Genomic DNA, 18,462 nt, shown 5'->3' on the forward strand with positions numbered 1-18,462 from the left:
CGGCCAAGAAGTTGTTGAAATTGCGTGCAAAGTTTCAGCATGTATCTTTAACGAAGGATTTCAAACAGTGATGAAGATAATGGAAACGATGGGCATTAAACTTGGGCCAGGAGCGATCGACTTTGCTAAAAGACGCGACGACCGACGTATCAAATCTGCGAACCGTCGAAGCTCTAAGTGCTCAAAAGATGCCAGATCAAAGTGGAAGAAGGCAAGACTGGAAGAAATTGAAGAATATGAACAAGAAGAAGGTCTATTGTATGGTCCAGGCATCGCAGATTAAGTTTAGGTAAGAATTTTTAACGATTTTGAGTAGAAAAAAACTTTAAACGCGTTTATCTCGAAACTATGTTTTGAAATACTAGCTCCATCGTATCTCACGAACCAGTAAACCGATTCTTATAAAATTTAATCCACATATTCTAACATGAGCTGTAACAAACTGACGGAGAGTATTTTCTTATATTTTAATTTTTACTATTTATTTTTAGTCAAAAACAATAAAAAAAAGGTCAAAATTACGTTTTTTTTGTAATTTGTCCACCATTTTTTTATTTATTGATAAAATTTTTATATAAAACTGTCACTTTGTAGCTGAAGTCATACAGAATATAAAACCATTTTACTTTTATGTTTCAGGTAAGCCATTCTCAAGTTCTGATGGAGCTACCAAAGCACTAAAGTTCTAAGGTGTTTTTTTATACTACTGTTTTTGCAATAAAAAATTAATTAAAATGAAAAAATAAAAATTCATTTATATAGTTGAAGACTCAATTTAACAAACCTAACAACTTTTAGATCGATATCATTTATAGTTTTCTTGGAAAAAATTCGCGAAAATAGCCTTTTTTTTTAGGTGCTCAGAGTAGAAGGTCCCCTTAATAAAACAAAAAATAAAAAATAAGTTAAATTCTTTTTATTAAAATTATTTATTATAACATTGGCTGCTCTGTTGAGATAACAGATGTCTTGAATTCAAACGAAGATATATTATCGTTAAGTATATATTAGATGGTTCGGAAAGTCGTTTCGTTTTTCTTTTGTAAAAATAAAGATAATTTTTGCTTCAAGGTTAAACCTAAACCTTTCACGTGGTCATAAATAGTTGAATTTGATTTTAACTTCTCATCGATCTCATGTGTTACTATTTGTCAATTTGCATCTACTAATGCCATTATTGCGTCAGCAAAAAACGAAACGACTTTCCGAACCACCTAATAGTTAATCTCTTCAAAAAATCCGATTGATAAATTAGTTTTCCTTTTATTCATTATAACATTTGGTTAATTTGGATCTATGTAATTTCAAAGATATTCCAACACGTTGTAAACAATGTTTTATATTACTCGTATTATCTCTTAAAGCATCCACAAAGAAATTAGTCGGCCAAAGTGGATTGTTATCTGCTAATGTCTTTAGACATTGCAAATATAAATCCATATGAATCGATTTATTCGGAATACGTGTCTTGTAATAAGAAGAACATATTCTAAATTCCTCAAACCAATACTGAACTACCGGAAGACTTACATCATCGGGATAATTATAAATTTTCATATCTTGAAGCGCAGTAGCAGTATCCACAACAGTTTTATTTTTTTCAAAATATTCCCACAGTATTGTCATCAAATCGTAAAATTCTGGAGTCATATTCAAAAGTATTATACAAAAAGTGTAAAAACTCTTCTAATGCGAATTAATCGTTAATCCTAATATTAAAATACTTTACTATATAAATGTTTAATTTTTCTTTTGTGTAAATCACACAACGTATTTGGTTGCTATCGTAAATGACTGAAATATTACAAATCGGAATAAGTTTGAACTGTTGTCTTAATTTAGTCGATATTTATATCACTAACTGAATATATAAACAATAATATTCCGTAGAACTATACAATTTTATCGATGGAGGTCGATTTAGTTAAATGTTCAATAAGCATACATAATTTTTCTCTGAACAACGAAAAATTCTAAGGAAGAAAATAATATCAAAATTTAATATGTTTCTTTTTTATTAATAGATTGGACAAAGGATTTTTGCTACTTAGACAAAGTCAAAGTAAATTAATTGTCCTTACTTTGACCGATTTTTCATATGACAACTAGTGTTGACTTCAATATTATTGCTAAAAGTTTCACTAATATCTTAACGTATTGAAAAGTAACGATTCGCTTTTATTACTGTAATATTATGACAAAATATTCTAATTAAGTACAGAGAGTATCTTAACAAAAATAAATAGGGTTAACACCCTTTATCTAATTTGCAATAGATTAACATTTAATTGACACTATTTACAAAACATTTGTCCAATAATACATCTTATATAAAATATTGTCTAATTTTTAAGTTCATATAATAATTAAATATTTAACAATATTAACATTTTCATAATTATTTGTTCGTCACAGAATTAAAAGGTAATATCTTTTATAAACAATGTAGTTTTTGAAATTATTATTTCAAAGAAAAAACCGATCCATGAGTTTTTAGATATCGATTTTCTTTTTATTTTTTTTTTTTTTTGACTTAAAATATTACTTTTTATTTATAATCCTATAATACAAATTATTTCATAGCGATTATTTACAGTATGAGAAAGTAATAGAGCTAATAAACTAGCTTTCTTTTTTTTACATTTTGGTCAAAAAGTAGAATATAAAATGCGTTCTTTTATTCAATATGTTAATATTTCAAATTTGCCTATAAGATTTATATTTCAAATTCTACAAAAAAAAAAAAATATATATATATATATATATATAGTTCAGTTTTCTAGTCAGTAGTATAATTCAGTTTCTTTTTATATAAAAATTTGTTGATGAAGAACAAATTCATACAACTTCCATACATTTTCACGTGTACATTCTTTGAATTGAAATAAATTTCTCATTGAATGAACATGATGCAACAAATATTAAAATATTAAAATACTAAAAGATTAAAATTATCTATTATAGCAGTGTGTTACTTTGTCATGATAAATAATTTTCTGAATTCGAATAAAAAGATCTAATTCACAGCAATCAATCTCATTAAAAAAATTTTTGTTGTTTCACTTAAAATTCAAACAACACATAGAAATCTGATTAAGGAATTTGTTTGTTTTTTTTTTTTTTTTTTTAACTCAATTCCACCTACATTTAAGCCATTTAGCAGTTTCATGGCAATAGACGTAACCAATATGTACCATATAGCGAATAACAGTTGAATTGGGAAGTTTTACAGCATCCGTAAACTTAAAAATCTCCCAAGAAGGATAAATTTCTAATAATCCTTCTAAAAGACGATAATGTATATAGGGTGCATCAAGGTTTCTTATTGAATCCTGTTCGTCATAATATGTATTGAAATCATAAAAACAGTGCTCAACTGTTGCCTGACATACGTCAATAAACTCATAATAGTTCAATAACATTAAACTCTCTACAGTATCACTGATACTGACACCATTAATAAAACAACTCCAGATTTTGTCCACCAAATTGCGTAATTCCATATTGATGTTCGAAGATATTTTACAAAAAGTGTCAAATTATTTAATGCGAATTAATCGTTAATCCAAATATTAAAATACTTCACATTAAAAAACGTTTAATTTTACTTTTATGTAAATCATAACTTATTTGGTTTTACTATCGTAGATGATTGAAATGTTACAAAACGGAATAAGTATGATAATTTGTACTGTTGTCTTAATTTAATTCGATAGAACGAGTCGATAATAATATCACTAATCAAAGTTTTCAAAATATTATACATAAACAATAATATCCTATAGAAGTATATTCGTAATGATAGAATTTGATAAAATCATTATAGATTAATTCTATGTGAGTAAATACCATCAGTATTTGATAAGACACTTATTTTGAACAAAATTTCTTTTGCAAATTTTCTTTTGAAGAAAAAGATAACTTCAGGTGGAAGATATTTTACAAAATTCTTGAAAAATATTATAATAATATAAAGTAATGTATATTAGGTGTAACAATTAATTCAGTGATTTTTTTAACAAATTTATACATCTGTTATTCTTCGAAATAATTCCTGTTATATGTTTATATCAATATAATATAATCATACACAATGCTAGTAAGTAAAATCTACATAATTATATTAATGTAAGAAATATAAAAATTAAAGTAAAAAATTTTATATTTCTATGATTCAGAGTAGATACCAATTCGAACATTATATTCTATTATAATTTCGAGAATACATTTAAAAACTTTTTTTTTTTTTTTTTAAATAAATATAATATATTTTTGAAAGAAACATTTTGTCAAATTTAAACGTTAGTTGATATAAAATTTGAAATGAAAAATATAATTAGTAAATAATGTGAAATTTGTAAACAGAAATGGTAGATTTGAATATAACGGATGACGAACGTCAAACAGCATCGACCTTCTCTATCTCTTCTCGTGCCGTTGAATTATAAAGCGGAAGTTCCAAGCAGCACGAGGGCACCCTTTTCAACGTGCATTACACGAGCAATACCATAGTGACCACTACATCGGTGACAATATCGACCAATCGGAGAACGAATCGTACTATTCTATACCAGACAGAAAATTGCAAACAAAGTGGTCTGAGTCATCTCGATCGATTTTAACTGACGCCATACATATTATACCTGTTCCAGAAGAAATAATCGAAAAAGTGTTTGCATGTACGAAAACATTGACGATTCATCGATGAAAAAATTTCAATTTTACATTTTAACTGACAACGAATTATAGGAAAGAAGAGAGAGACAGAAGGAAATAAATAAACGAAAATTCATGAGTGGTTGTTAATCTATTATTGATCGAACAAATTGATTTTAGACACTGAAGATGTGTTATTTGAATTAAACATTCTATTTACAGAATAGAAATAGAAATAGGATTTATGGGCCGTTTATTTTGAAAGTGGTGTAAGTCCACTTTCTCTTGTTTTGAGAAAATTAAAGGTTTGCATATCAATGATTACGCAATTTCTTTTACCGACTAATTTTAAATTGTACAAATTAAATATTACCTAGTTATCCATAAAAAGTTTACATTAAATTAAGCATAAATTACGTGATATCTTTCAAAATAAACGGTCCATATTATAATTATTATTAGCTTGTATGAAACATAATATCGTCAATCGTGTTTAATTGCCATATCTATTCTCATTTGTACTATTTCGATTTAATTCATTATCAAGAACGATGGTTTCTTTTAAATCTTTATGAAACTGCTGAATATGGTCCAAATATTTTTGTTTGAAATACAATTCTATGTTGTACCAATTCGTGTAATGCTCGCAACACGTTGATAACAAAAACATTTTAACCGACTGACACTTCTATCAAGTTAATAGTTACTCTAATAGAATTGTAGTTTTCCTATGGTTAGAGTAGTTTTATAAAAAAAACCAAAAACAACCATTTTACTAACCCAATTACTTAACACACAACCACCACCACCACAACTACTACTACTAACATTGTTTTCATTTAAATTAGTAGTCGATTTAGTAGCATTTTTCTTATGTTGGTGTTTCTTTCTTATGGAAAAACAAAAGACAATTTTCCAACTAAATTAATTACTAAACATTTGTTACTATTAACACTGTCTTTTTGTATAAAACACAATTCTAACATTCATTTCATAATTGTGCCAACAATTATAAAGGAATTTAATTATCTCTTGTTTCGAGATATTAAAAGAATTACATTTGAATACTAAATGAATTCTATATAATATTGAAATAAAAAACACTATCCAACGATTCATTTTTAACAATATCGTGAAAATTATATTGAATTTATTTAGTTTAAAATGTAGTGTGATGAATAACTGATAAGCTTATTTTCTTTTCTAATTTTGACTTAGACCATCTTCATAATTATGGACACAAATATGATGATCTCATTTAAGGCTTTCCTACCTATTAAATAACCTTAAAATAATTAATCTACTATTTTCCTATTATTTGTATTAAATAATACATATATTTATGGATTTCTTAAATTGTTTATCAGTATCGAAATCACAAGAAAAATGTTTTCATAAAGAATCACGGGAAAATATTAAAATTTGTAGAAGGTCTCATATCGAATAACTGATAAGAATACTTTTTATAAACAATGATTATTAATCATTGAATATAAACTCAATTTAAAAAGTTCTAATTCTTATCTTTCAGGGAATTCGTTAATAAACTATTCAACTTACCACTCTCGACGGTGTATGGACTTTGTACGTGCCACGATGCTGATAACGTTGTTGATAGCCAACTGGTATCAGATCGGTATTTAATCGGAGATCTAACAAACGCTTGACGCCATCCACTTCAAAGCCGACTGTTAATACATCTGCATGATCGATATCCTGAAAGATAAAAAAAAAGATATTCAAACGATTATTATACAATTTATATTATCTTTAATACGATTTGAAAGATACACCGCTGAGTTTATGTCGTCGAGTTGAAGATAATAACACCACTGATTACAACTTATTGTTATTTATAACAAAGCGAGAAATAATTTACACAAATTGAATTTATATATATATATTAGGGTGGGTCAAAAAAATGACTTTCTTTTTTTTTCTAGTGCCACGGAAAAATGGATTGTTAGACACCTTAAAACAATTCTCACCAAATATGAGTTCTTAATTTTAATAGGAAGATCCTTCGCATCGCAGTTTTTTATTTTTTTTTTCAGTTCAATAGATTAAAATTCATACCTCATTATTTATTGATTGTACAGAAAAATGTTCTAGACGAATTTTGTAGGAAATTTAATGCTCTACAAAAAAGGTATCTTATATTTTTTCCGTAAACCTCACCATTTAAATGATATTGAAGATTAAAATTTGATGATTTTTAGACAAATTTCATTTTTGTTTATGAATTTTATATCTCGACAATAAATAACTATTAAAAAGTGCACAATACAAATTTTTGTAGGAAATTAACTGCTCTATGAAAATGGTGTCTTATGTTTTGGCGATTAAATTAAGCGTTCAAAAGATATTCAGAGACAAAAATCAGTACACATGAAAGTTTGATGATGATATAAATATATATATATTTATTAATTTTATTATTAGCGAACATTTAAAATATCTTGAATTTTAAATATAAAAATAATATCAACTTTATTATATTAGGAGGACTGAAAAGTAATCCAAATTTTTTCGATAAGCTCATTCACAGTTAGTTTGTGTTGAGACACGGTCCTGCAAACACGGAAATTTTGTTATTACGTTCAAGCTTGATTGTAAATTTTATTTTTCAGTTAACAAATTTTTGTTCTATCAAAGAGAAAAGATGTCAAAGCCAGAAATAGAAGAAAAGCAATTATGTTAAAATCTGCTATTTTTGTACGATCAAAAAATTAATCCAGTAGAAGCATTAAACCTAATTATCGATATTTACGGGGAAGTTTTAATTTTAAACAAGTGTCATAGATGGTTTCAACAGTTTAAGGAAGGAAATAGAGATCCTAATGATATCCTACTATTAGATAGTGAAATCCTAAAGGAGTTGATGAATTCAGATCCTCGTATAACAAGTGAGGAATTATCATGGAAGATTGGCTGTCATCATTATCATGGCTTAAAGTTCAGGATCATCTTCGTCGCGTAGGAAAATCGTACAATAATGAAATTTGGGTTTTTCATGAATTGCCGCAGATGGTGATCGATCTACGAAGTATCATCTTAGCGTCTCTTTTATCTTGGAATAATACCGATTCGTTTTTGGAACAAATTATAACTGCAGATAAGAAGTGGGTGGTATATAATAATCCTGCACAAAATACACAATGCCTTTATTCCGAAGAAGCACTTGTTGAGAAAATCCTTGTTTGTGTGTGGTGGGATTTGTCTGGAATCATATACTATGAATTACTTGAATCTAATCAGACTGTTACAGAGAAAATGTATTGTAAACAACTAGAGCGACTGAAACAAGAACTAATAAGAAGACAATCTGTTTTGATCAATAAAAAAAAAGGATGCTTCAACAAGATAACGCGAAGGTTCACGCTACAACAAAAACAATAAATAAAATAAGAGAGCTTGAATTGATACTTTTACCTCATCCACCCGATTCACCAGATCTCGCGCCGTCAAATTACTACCTTTTCGAATCGGTAGAACAAACATTAAAAAGTAAACAATTTAACAATGTTAATGAAGTGAAAATCTATGTGGAAAATTTTCTCAATGAAAACTCAATGAACTTTTTTAAAATGGGAATTGAAGAACTACGCCTATACGCTGGCTACAAGTAGTAAAAAATGGTGGAAATTATATTTATTAGTAGTATTTACTATTTTATTTATTTTTCGCCAACCAAAAAGAATTTTGATTACTTTTCGCGGTTCTCCTTTTTTTTTATTATTATATTACATTATTATATTTATATTTTATATTTTATATTTTACTATATATTATATTCTATTATTATATTACTCTAGTAACACAAAATATTGAAAAATATTGAATACACATGTATTTAATATTAAAAAGAGATTCAATGTCTTTTTAATATTAAATACACATCTATTCAATATTTTTCAATATTTTGTGCTACTCTAGGGTATATTCTATTATTATATTTATATTATTATATTTACCACTGAAAGATAAAAATGATTGCATTTATCAAACATTTGGCTAATATATGTATAAGTATACTTAACGTTTTTCGCGTCTTGTTGAAATTTTCTACGATTGTATAAAGAACAATCAAGTAAAAAATAAAATGGAAATGAACGTAGAAAAGAAAAAATCGAAAATTCGAACACAATGTACGATACCATTGGCCTTTCTTCGTGGTACAGATTCTTTCAATGTCCACTCTCACGCTGTAATCTATTCTTGGCTCTCCACCAATGCAAGAATCGTTTTCGATATTCCCAGCGTTCCTCTTTCGTGACCTGCACATCGTATCTCATGGATAGGAAACGGTATGGGAAGGGGTGGTAAAGAGGCAGGGAGAGGTAGTCAATACCACGGTGGGATGAGGGAATAGGAGGGAATGGAAAAGAGAATGAGGAGAGGGAACAAAATCTATCGCGAGAGGTCAACCACATCCTACGAATCTATAAATTCCTTATGAAGAAACATTCCGCGAAAAACGAAAATTCCTATTTTGTTTTTTATTTTTATTCTCATCTTATTTTTTTTTTTCATCTAAATCAAATAATTGTGAGCGGTAAATAAAAAAAAATGTAAAAAAAATACGTGATATTTTTTGTATTTTGTTGACACGTTGATTGGAAAACTCATTTTGTAAAAATCAATATACCCGTATTTTGTACTTTTATTAATTTTTTCTTTTTTTATAAGTAATTTTTTTGTTGATACAATAAAAGAGATAATTTCATTTTTTGTTTGTTTTGTTTTCTTTTTTATTTTTTTATTTTCAGAATTTTATAAAATTGAATGGAATAAATTTGTAGTTTTAAAAATGTTATCTCACGTAAATTTAATTTTAAAACGTTTCAAAATGATATTTATATAATGGAACGAAAAAACGAATTGCCAAAAACCCCATAGGATGCGATCAAACATGGTAATAAATGATTTAAAAGAATAAAATAATTCTTTCTTTTTTTTTTATTAATAAAATCGAAACAATTCGCAGTATTGGAAAACGTTTACAAAGAAATTTTCTGTTCGGTTTTAAATATTGAATAATTATTAAAGCGTTTGAAATTTAGTTTGATTTCTTTTTTTTCAATCGAGATATATCTATCGTATATTCTCCTTTTTTTTCTCTCTTTATATTTATATTATATATTTGAATATTTTTATATCTTACCAATTTTATAAGAAAATAATACAAAATATTCAACATTATTTAAAGCATGAAAATTAAAAAAAAAATTATTATTACCATTCGAAAATACGATAAAAATTAAATTAATAAAAAAATAAAAGAAGAAAAAAAATTGATTGATAAATTCATTAGTGTCAGATATTTACAAGTAAATTGATCGAATTATTACGTTTACAAAGTTCGTTAAACTTCAAAGCTCCGGAACTCGATAAAATATCGATAAAGGGATAAAATGTAGATATTCGTTGGATTGGTCTTAATATTCTCTATAACTCTAGTTACATGTTAAATATCAAAGTCCGTTAAAAGAGATTTGTATTATAATTTCTATAACTGGACAACAAAATCATCTATAAAATAATTTCCACAAATATTACATTTCTTTTTTGTGTAAAATTTAACAAATTGGATTTAATACGAAGGATCGACAAAATCAAAAATATTTAAATATATACAAAAATACTTTATTATTATTATTATTATTATTATTATTTCAACATTAATATATCTCATTGGAGTTGGAATTTAACGTTAAAATAATAAGTGAAACTAAATGCTATCAAAATGTTCCGTATTTGAAAACAATTATTATAATAATAAGTTATTACATTTCGTTCTCATAAGCAAGCAAATTTGAGTATAAAAATTTGTTTATGAAACCAAATATGATCGAAAATAGATATTGATGCAATATCGTTGGAAACTATTTGTTCTTTGCGTAGGTATATATATAATAAAATATTTCATATTTATTTATGCATTTATATATCTCATTAAAGTTGGAATAAAATATTAACGATAAAACTACAAATGGAAGTAATGTAAAACGGAACAAGTTTGTTTGCTAGTTTTATAAAACTCTTCCCGTTTTTTCGCCTATCCCAACGATAAAAAGTCTACCGCCGCGTTCGTAAAGTTTCATCTCGGTTGCGGTAAAATAAAGAGAGAAGGAAAAAAATAGAAAAGAAAGAGAGAGAGAGAGAATATATATATATGCATAAGTGTAAATATAGAGACCTGTATATATGAGTATATATATATATATGTATATACGTACATACACGTGTTTTCTTCGTTTCCTGCAATGGCATTTCAACGGCGACATTACTCTTTATGAAATCAGTTTTTACAGTCGAAAAAAAACGGCTCTTTCGTGCGAACTTCACAATTGGACATCCTGTCATCGACAACGAAACACGACCACGCCAGGATATCAACAGTGAAAATAATGACAGAAGGTGTTTGTTTACTCGTGTCACCACAAATATTCGCGCATCTGGTGCGTACATTGTTAATCAAATTCTATGCTAATTCATTAATCGATATTACGAATAATTTGAACGTGACACATTTCATTAGAAATATTTCAATAAATATTTTATAACATATGATGAAAAAACTGTAAATATTATAATTTCATTTGTTTTTTAAATTATTTTTCTAGATTATTTATCATAAAGTTCAATTTCATTTATTAAATATTGAATTTCATTTGCAAAACGTTCAAATTGTAATGCAGAAACCTTTTATACACGAAATTGCCAATAATCAAAATAAAAAGCATCGATAGAATTTTTGATTTGCAAAATAATAGATGCATTTAATTCCAAAAAAAAAAAAAAAAAAAACGTTACATTTGAAATGCAAAACCTTTTATACCTTAAATATTCATTAATCAATAACGTTGGAAGAGCTTGACTTTGATTTTCAAAATGAATCAATTTCATTTGCAAAAGATCAAATTTAAAATGCAAAACTTGTATACATTCACAAAGCTATTTTTTGTTTAGTGTGTATAATTTTTTACGGATAGTAAAATCTCATCAAAATTTCTTGTCGTTTACGAAGATGATTGTAATATTTGTAATAAAGAAGTCTCTCTTGATGATAGAAGAAACAGTACGCATGTGCGACGAAACGAACATACGAGAAATACGCGCGTACGAGAGAACTATAATCTCAATTCTCACGATAGTGTCAAGGTTACGGCATACTATGGTCTCTTTGTATTATTCTCACTTCTCTTTTATACTTATCTTTTACTGTTCTTCCACAACAAACAACGGAGGATTGAGACCGTTTAATGGTTTTTGCATTCAATTAAAAACGATACAATCTACGAATTTATTTACTACACAATTATTTTATTTCTTCTAAATGAATAAAAGTACATAAACAATTTATTTTATTCGAAAATAAATATATTTTTGAAAACAACGATAAATTAAGTTTATATATTTCAATAAAAATTCTTTGATGCAATTCATTTTTTAAATTTGCACATACAATAACAACATCCCAGGAGTATTCGTAACCTCCACTGTCAATTGAAAACGATCAACTTGTGTGTCTTTTTATTATTCTCCATTTTACGAGTTCGAGTTGACTTTTTTACGAACACCTTCCAACATCTATCCAATACTAACAAAGAGGTCGTATCTTTTTACCGTCTTTCTAGAGTTAGTATCACATGATCATTGTTTTTTTTTTTTTTCGAACGAATCACCCATCCATGTGTTACTAATCGTGCCCACGTTGTTTGACTTTAAAGTAATCAGCTAAGAAGTAATGATCCAACATAGTTAGGTCGTTTACCCTCCAACTATAATGTTAACTTTCTCATTATCTCAATAAAATTAAAAATAAATTCAAAATCTACTCTTAAAAATGTAGACAAAAAATTATTTTAAATTTTTATAACACTTAAGAAGAATTAATAAACATGTTAAATTGATTTTCAATTTATAAAGAAATCAATTCGATTATTTTAATATTCGAACAACGAATATATAAAGCTTAATAATTAATTTTATTTAATAACAATTATTAATTAGTATTTTGAATAAATTTTTTATATGAATACTGACGAAAAAAAATATTATTAGATAAATATATTAAATATATTATTATTAATTTTTTTTTATTAATTATTAAATTAAATTTAATAAATTATTAATTAAATATTATTAAAAAAAATATTATATTAATTATATTATGAATAAAAATATTATTTATTAAAATAATAGTATTCTCTTATCTTTTAATGAAAATTCTTTGAAATATCTTATTCCTCTAACTTGCACATATCAAGCATACACATAAGATAGAACATTTATATTTATTATACATAGAAAGATATAAAGTAAAAGGAAGTGTCATTTCAGTGAGTTGTTAGAACCAGCTGATATGAACAAAGAACAGGAGTCGTTCAGGAACTATTCATTTTAACCTTGCGTAAAATATTCGTTGGATTTGTCGAGCAGATGTCCTTCTGAATCAGTGATAACCTGTCATAACGTGTAATAGGATGTTACTCCTCTTTTACATTGTCTGTTTAAGCTATTTAAACGAAGGGCAGTGTTTTATGAACGAACAAAACGTTTCCTTTCAAAGTAACAAGTCTTCTAGGAATTTTATCGTCTAGTTAAATGCCAGTACATTTTTGCATCTTTGTATGTGATATGTGCACGAGATAATTGTACTTTTGATGTTAAAGTAAGAAGTTTCTTCAAAATTATGTTATAAAATATGACTTTTGTACTTTACATGTGGATACATAATTAACACGTTCCGTGCCAAGCCCTTTTTATCTGACTTGTCATTCAAGCTATTTAATTTTGCTTGAACAAAATCAATCATTACATGTAATTATTAATTATTATAAATATAACAATTAAAATAAACTTATGTGCTTTATTGTATATTATGCTTATAATATTTTAATAGAAATATTTTTGTATAGAATTAAATTTGTTATAAACATATATTTTCATCGTATTAAATAAATATGTCTAATGGTAAGTATACCACCGGTGGTACACGTGGCACGGAGCGTGTTAATTTACTATAAAAGTCAAAGGAGTTGGAAAAAAAGAATTTAAAAGAACTACAAAAAATAAATGCAAGATGCAGTATCAATGAGTGTTTAAAGAAGCTGGTTCAAAGGTTTTCAATTTGAAAATTTAGATGTCAAAGCAGCACCCACTTTTAGCCGACCAATTACTTGAAAAGTAAATTACCAACCAGTAAAATAGCAATTATAATATCGATATGAAAAATTAACACAATATTACAAAACAATCTTTTAAATTACTTGAAGAAGACCTGAAAAAAACTTGTGTTTTACATTTGCATTGAAATACAAAGAAACATATCATAGTCGATTAATCAAATTTATTTTCAAAATAGGTTTTAAAAAGAGAAAAGAATATATTAAAAAATATAAGAAAGAATTTGTCGCGTTCCTTTATCAATGAATGTAACTAAGAAAGAAAAATTTGTTGAGGGAAAATGGAGGAAAATGGAGAAAGGTAAAAGTTCTTTTTGAAGTTTATCGTTTCCAAGCTACTGCACGTATATCTTCAAGACTTTGCTCTTTGATGTAGCTTTTCGTGACTTTCTGTGTTGGTTACAATATATCGAGCTATTTATATACTCAATTACATACAAACGTTCACGTACATGCTTTGTATAGAGAAGCGCAACTTTCAAACGCATTATATCGCCTCGAGCATACACGTGGTTTAACACGGACTCCATTTCCTTTTGCAACGTCGATTTTCTTCATACATGTATACCTGTGTATATATATATATATATATATGCACTAGTGTAAGTAGAAAAATGTGGAATAAAAGGGGACTCTCCTCCCCTTCACGTTTTCCTTCTTACCTCAATTCGCTTTTGCTTCTTGGTATATTGAAACGGTCAGTATGAGCAACGATTTATACTAACTTAATATAAAGTCAATTCATGAATATCAAAAAGAACATTGAACTTTTATTGTTTTCTCTCTGTTTCTCCTTTTTTTTCTATATTTTCTTTATGCGTGTATATTGAGTTGTCCGGAAAGTTTGTGCCGATTTTCGGTAGATGGCATAAAGTTCTTTTGCTAAATAAACCTGAAAAGTTTTGGAAGGACAAAATTTTGAAGTTACTCTTAAAGATGGAGAAAGGTTGTAGAACAGAATGACACTTATATATAATTTAATAAATATATACCAAAAAAAAAACTTAAATTTTGCGTTGCATTTCAATCTTCCATCAAAATCGGCACGAATTTTCCGGACAATCCAATAGTTAAATTATTTAACTCTTTATGGGTCGAGAATTATTTTCTTAATTATATATAAAAAAAAAAACTTATGTAACGTTAAATCAAAAAATTATTAATCTATATAAATATACGTTAACTATCAATTCAACAATTTTAATAATTTTATTTATAATTAATAAATATTGTGAACTTTGAATTCGTTTATCACTTTTAACGTGGGAAAAAAGTAATAATTAGTTATTGCAGTTTATTTCTTAATTATTTATATTTATTTATTTGTTATTCGATTTAAAATATTCTAAAAATATAAATAACATAATAAATTTAACTGTGCGTACAAGTTTTCCTAAAAATAAAATACAAATAAACCTACGACGATTTTTTAAAATAAATTCAGTTCAAAGAGTTAATATTACTATATAATAAAAAATATATATAATTTTATATATATCTATATATATTTGTATACGGTGAGAAATAAGTAATTGTGAAATTACGATCTTGTAAGATTATTTTCTGATATCTTTTTAAAGTCATCGATGAATAGGCTTGATAAAGAAAAGAAAAAGTAAACCAGTGACTTCTCGGCCAACTAAACTATAACTAGAATAGACTAATTAAATGTTAATGTCACAAAAGAATACAAGAAAAAAAAGGGAAAAGAAGTGAGAAAAAAAAGAAAAATAATCTCATTCGCAGGAATATTACTTATCTCTCAAATTCTATCTTATTCTATATTACATTATTAACTCTACCATTTTAAAGATTATCTTTAGTTGAATTTTCATTAACATATATAATATAGCAATTAAAAAACAATTGTCTATACTTTAATTGTATGTATATGTTAATTTGTAATACTTGCGAAATACAAGTACAATTGTAGTTTAATTAAACTCATTGTTATCCTAGAGAAAAGTATTTATGGATAGAATAATCGACTGATATTCAAATGTAAATGTGAAATATAATAATTATTATTAATATTATTATTGGGTTGTTGAATTAATTCTCGTTGTTTAATGATACAGCTAATTCAATGTGTAAAGTCATTGTTCACTAATTTAGGTTTATGGAGAAACATGTTCTATTTGAAACAACTTGCAGAGATTGATTTAAACGATTTATTTTAGATAAATAACAAAGAATACCTTAGTCAGATGAAAAAGTTTGAATATAAAGAATTGAAAGTATCGTTGGAAAAATATTCATGTCAGATGTTCCAAAAATTATTGGAAATACTAAATGTCGATAAATCAACCGTTAGCAAACGTTTAAAAGCAATGGGAATGATCCAGAAGGTAGAAAACTGGGTCCCATATGAGTTAAGAGAAAAAAACCATTGTGAAACGTATAACCATTTGAACAATATTGCATCAAAGATAAAAACGAAAGTCCTTTTTACGATAAAAAATATAAAAATATCAAATTTACTATCTGATAGATGTATAATAACTATTGTTTATTTCTATTTTTTTATTCATTGATAATTGTTAATATGTAGATTTTTGTTATATGGAAAAATCCGAAATTTATTCTTATTGGCTCAATAGATTTGGTAGAGAACAAACATATGCTTGAACTTTGTCACTTGACACAATCTTCCTTCAATTTCTCTTCCTTCCCTAAACGTATATCAAAGAAGGAAAGAGAGAGATAGAGAGAGAGATAGAGATAAAGAGAGAGAGAGAGAGAGAGAATAGCAACGCGAGATGTAGCAAATATCCCGACGACTCCGTTGTCGGATTTTGCATTCGTGCAACGTAACGATATTTGCATTGAAATTGTTGCACCCGAACATGAATCGGGTCTTGCATTGGAAACTACCGAGGAAAACAAAGAAAAATAAAGAGACAGATATACAAGTATAAACATACATAACGAAGAATATTTAATTCGTGCCTGAGAATAATAATATTTTATAACTTTTGTCAATATTTATTAAGATTTAAAGAGAAGAATTAAATATACTGAAAGACACTACGATTGTTAAGAGTTTTTATTTATAATCAATTAATTATTATTTTTTTTTTTAACAGTGAAATAAATTCGTATTTATTGAATAAAAATAATAAATATATTTTTTATTATTTGATAATAAAATATAATTATTTATAAAGAGAGAGATAAGATTAAAAATTATAAGTGGAAATTCCGATTTATTATATATATATATATAATTTATATATTTTGTTAATAAATAATAAGAAATAAAATATATTAATATTTTCTTACGTTCTCTTTGGTCGATGATATTTGTCTCTTCGTTCTACCATGGTAAACTCGTGGCTTAATTATTGTGTGTCTGCTGAACTCCGGAGATGGTTCTATATCAGAAAAAATAATTCATTAAATAATCAGAATAATAATTAAAAACAAAAATTATTTCATATTCATCAAAGATTATTATTATTTGTTAAGATTTTTTCATGTTCGAGTAAAATAGTAAAAGATTATGTAATTATGAAGACCAGTTATATAATTAATTTCATAATCATCAAGAAATCGAATAAGTGTAATATTCTTAATCGATTACATAAATTTGTATTAATTATTTTTCTTAATATTATATAACTATAAATCACGGAAATAATAAACGTAAAAACAATACATTAATATTAACCCTTTACACTCCGCTGTCTCACCGTATGAGACATCGTGATTCTAGCCTATCACTCCGATGTCTCAACGTATGAGACACTAAAGTTTATTAGTGATTACAGGGAATTAAGTTATTTCAGCACAACTTATTGAGACATGCATGTTTCCCTGATGTTTTTTCTCAAAATAGCACAAGAAATCGAATCAAAATATAGTAAAATAACAAAGATATATAAAAAAAATGGCAGAGGGTTTTGTGTTCTAAGAGAATGCGAGACGCGTGCTCACGACGGTCCGAGAACTTTTTGGCAAAACTTGAGAAGAGCGATAAGAAGAATTTGTAGAAGAAATGTTTTTATAGGAGCATATCTCGCATTTTATAGTGAGATTTATAATGTACAAAGAAATATTATCAAATAGTATCACATTTCAAATACAATGGAACGCGTTCGCTTTTTTTCAATTGCAACGCTATTACACACATACATTCTCTTGGTAAATAAGTTCTTTTGGTAAAAGTTCTTTAGTTAAATATATTCCTTGATCTCTACAGATTAATATAAGCCCAATATCATTAGAATCCGCTATTTGGTTCCAAAGTTATACTAAATAATACGAGGCACATTTACATCTGTAAATGCCGTTTCTGCCGCGAAGTCGCACGAAGTTGCTGCTACCCAGCGTCGAAAGTCGTGCGGAGTGCAAAGGGTTAATATATTATTGTGCATAGAAGAATAATTTTGTAACATATAATTTCAACAATTTTCTCAAACAATTGAAATACTAATAATAATAATAGAATATAATAAATAAAATTAATAATAATTTTATATAATATCATGGTAGTTATATTTGTTGTATAATGTTACATTTCGTGAAAGTGCATGGATGTATAATCAAGTTTATTATTTAGACCATAAATATCTATCTACCTATATAATATTATAATAATTATTTCGTTAGAAAT

General features: G+C 26.6%; 2 protein-coding genes across 2 annotated transcripts in view; both read right to left on the bottom strand.

Annotated features, from left to right (window-relative positions):
- Meltrin (disintegrin and metalloproteinase domain-containing protein meltrin) overlaps positions 1 to 18,462 on the bottom strand; it is an 81,650-nt gene that overhangs the window by 21,412 nt on the left and 41,776 nt on the right. Inside the window, exons 2-3 of the mRNA XM_015334819.2 lie at positions 17,130 to 17,221; positions 6,217 to 6,372 (exon numbers count right to left, since the gene is read on the bottom strand). Of these exons, the coding sequence (XP_015190305.2) occupies positions 6,217 to 6,372; positions 17,130 to 17,221 (248 nt within the window). The remainder of the gene's footprint in view (positions 1 to 6,216; positions 6,373 to 17,129; positions 17,222 to 18,462) is intronic.
- On the bottom strand, positions 2,934 to 3,580 carry LOC149032968 (uncharacterized). The gene has a single exon (XM_089171311.1). It carries the CDS (start codon positions 3,501 to 3,503, stop codon positions 3,132 to 3,134), a length of 372 nt encoding a protein of 123 aa, XP_089027437.1. The 5' UTR covers positions 3,504 to 3,580; the 3' UTR covers positions 2,934 to 3,131.

Source organism: Polistes dominula, unplaced genomic scaffold (genome assembly GCF_049000335.1).
Source record: "Polistes dominula isolate Pdom_NZ unplaced genomic scaffold, Pdom_raw_medaka contig_31, whole genome shotgun sequence".
NCBI classification, from domain to species: domain Eukaryota; kingdom Metazoa; phylum Arthropoda; class Insecta; order Hymenoptera; family Vespidae; genus Polistes; species Polistes dominula.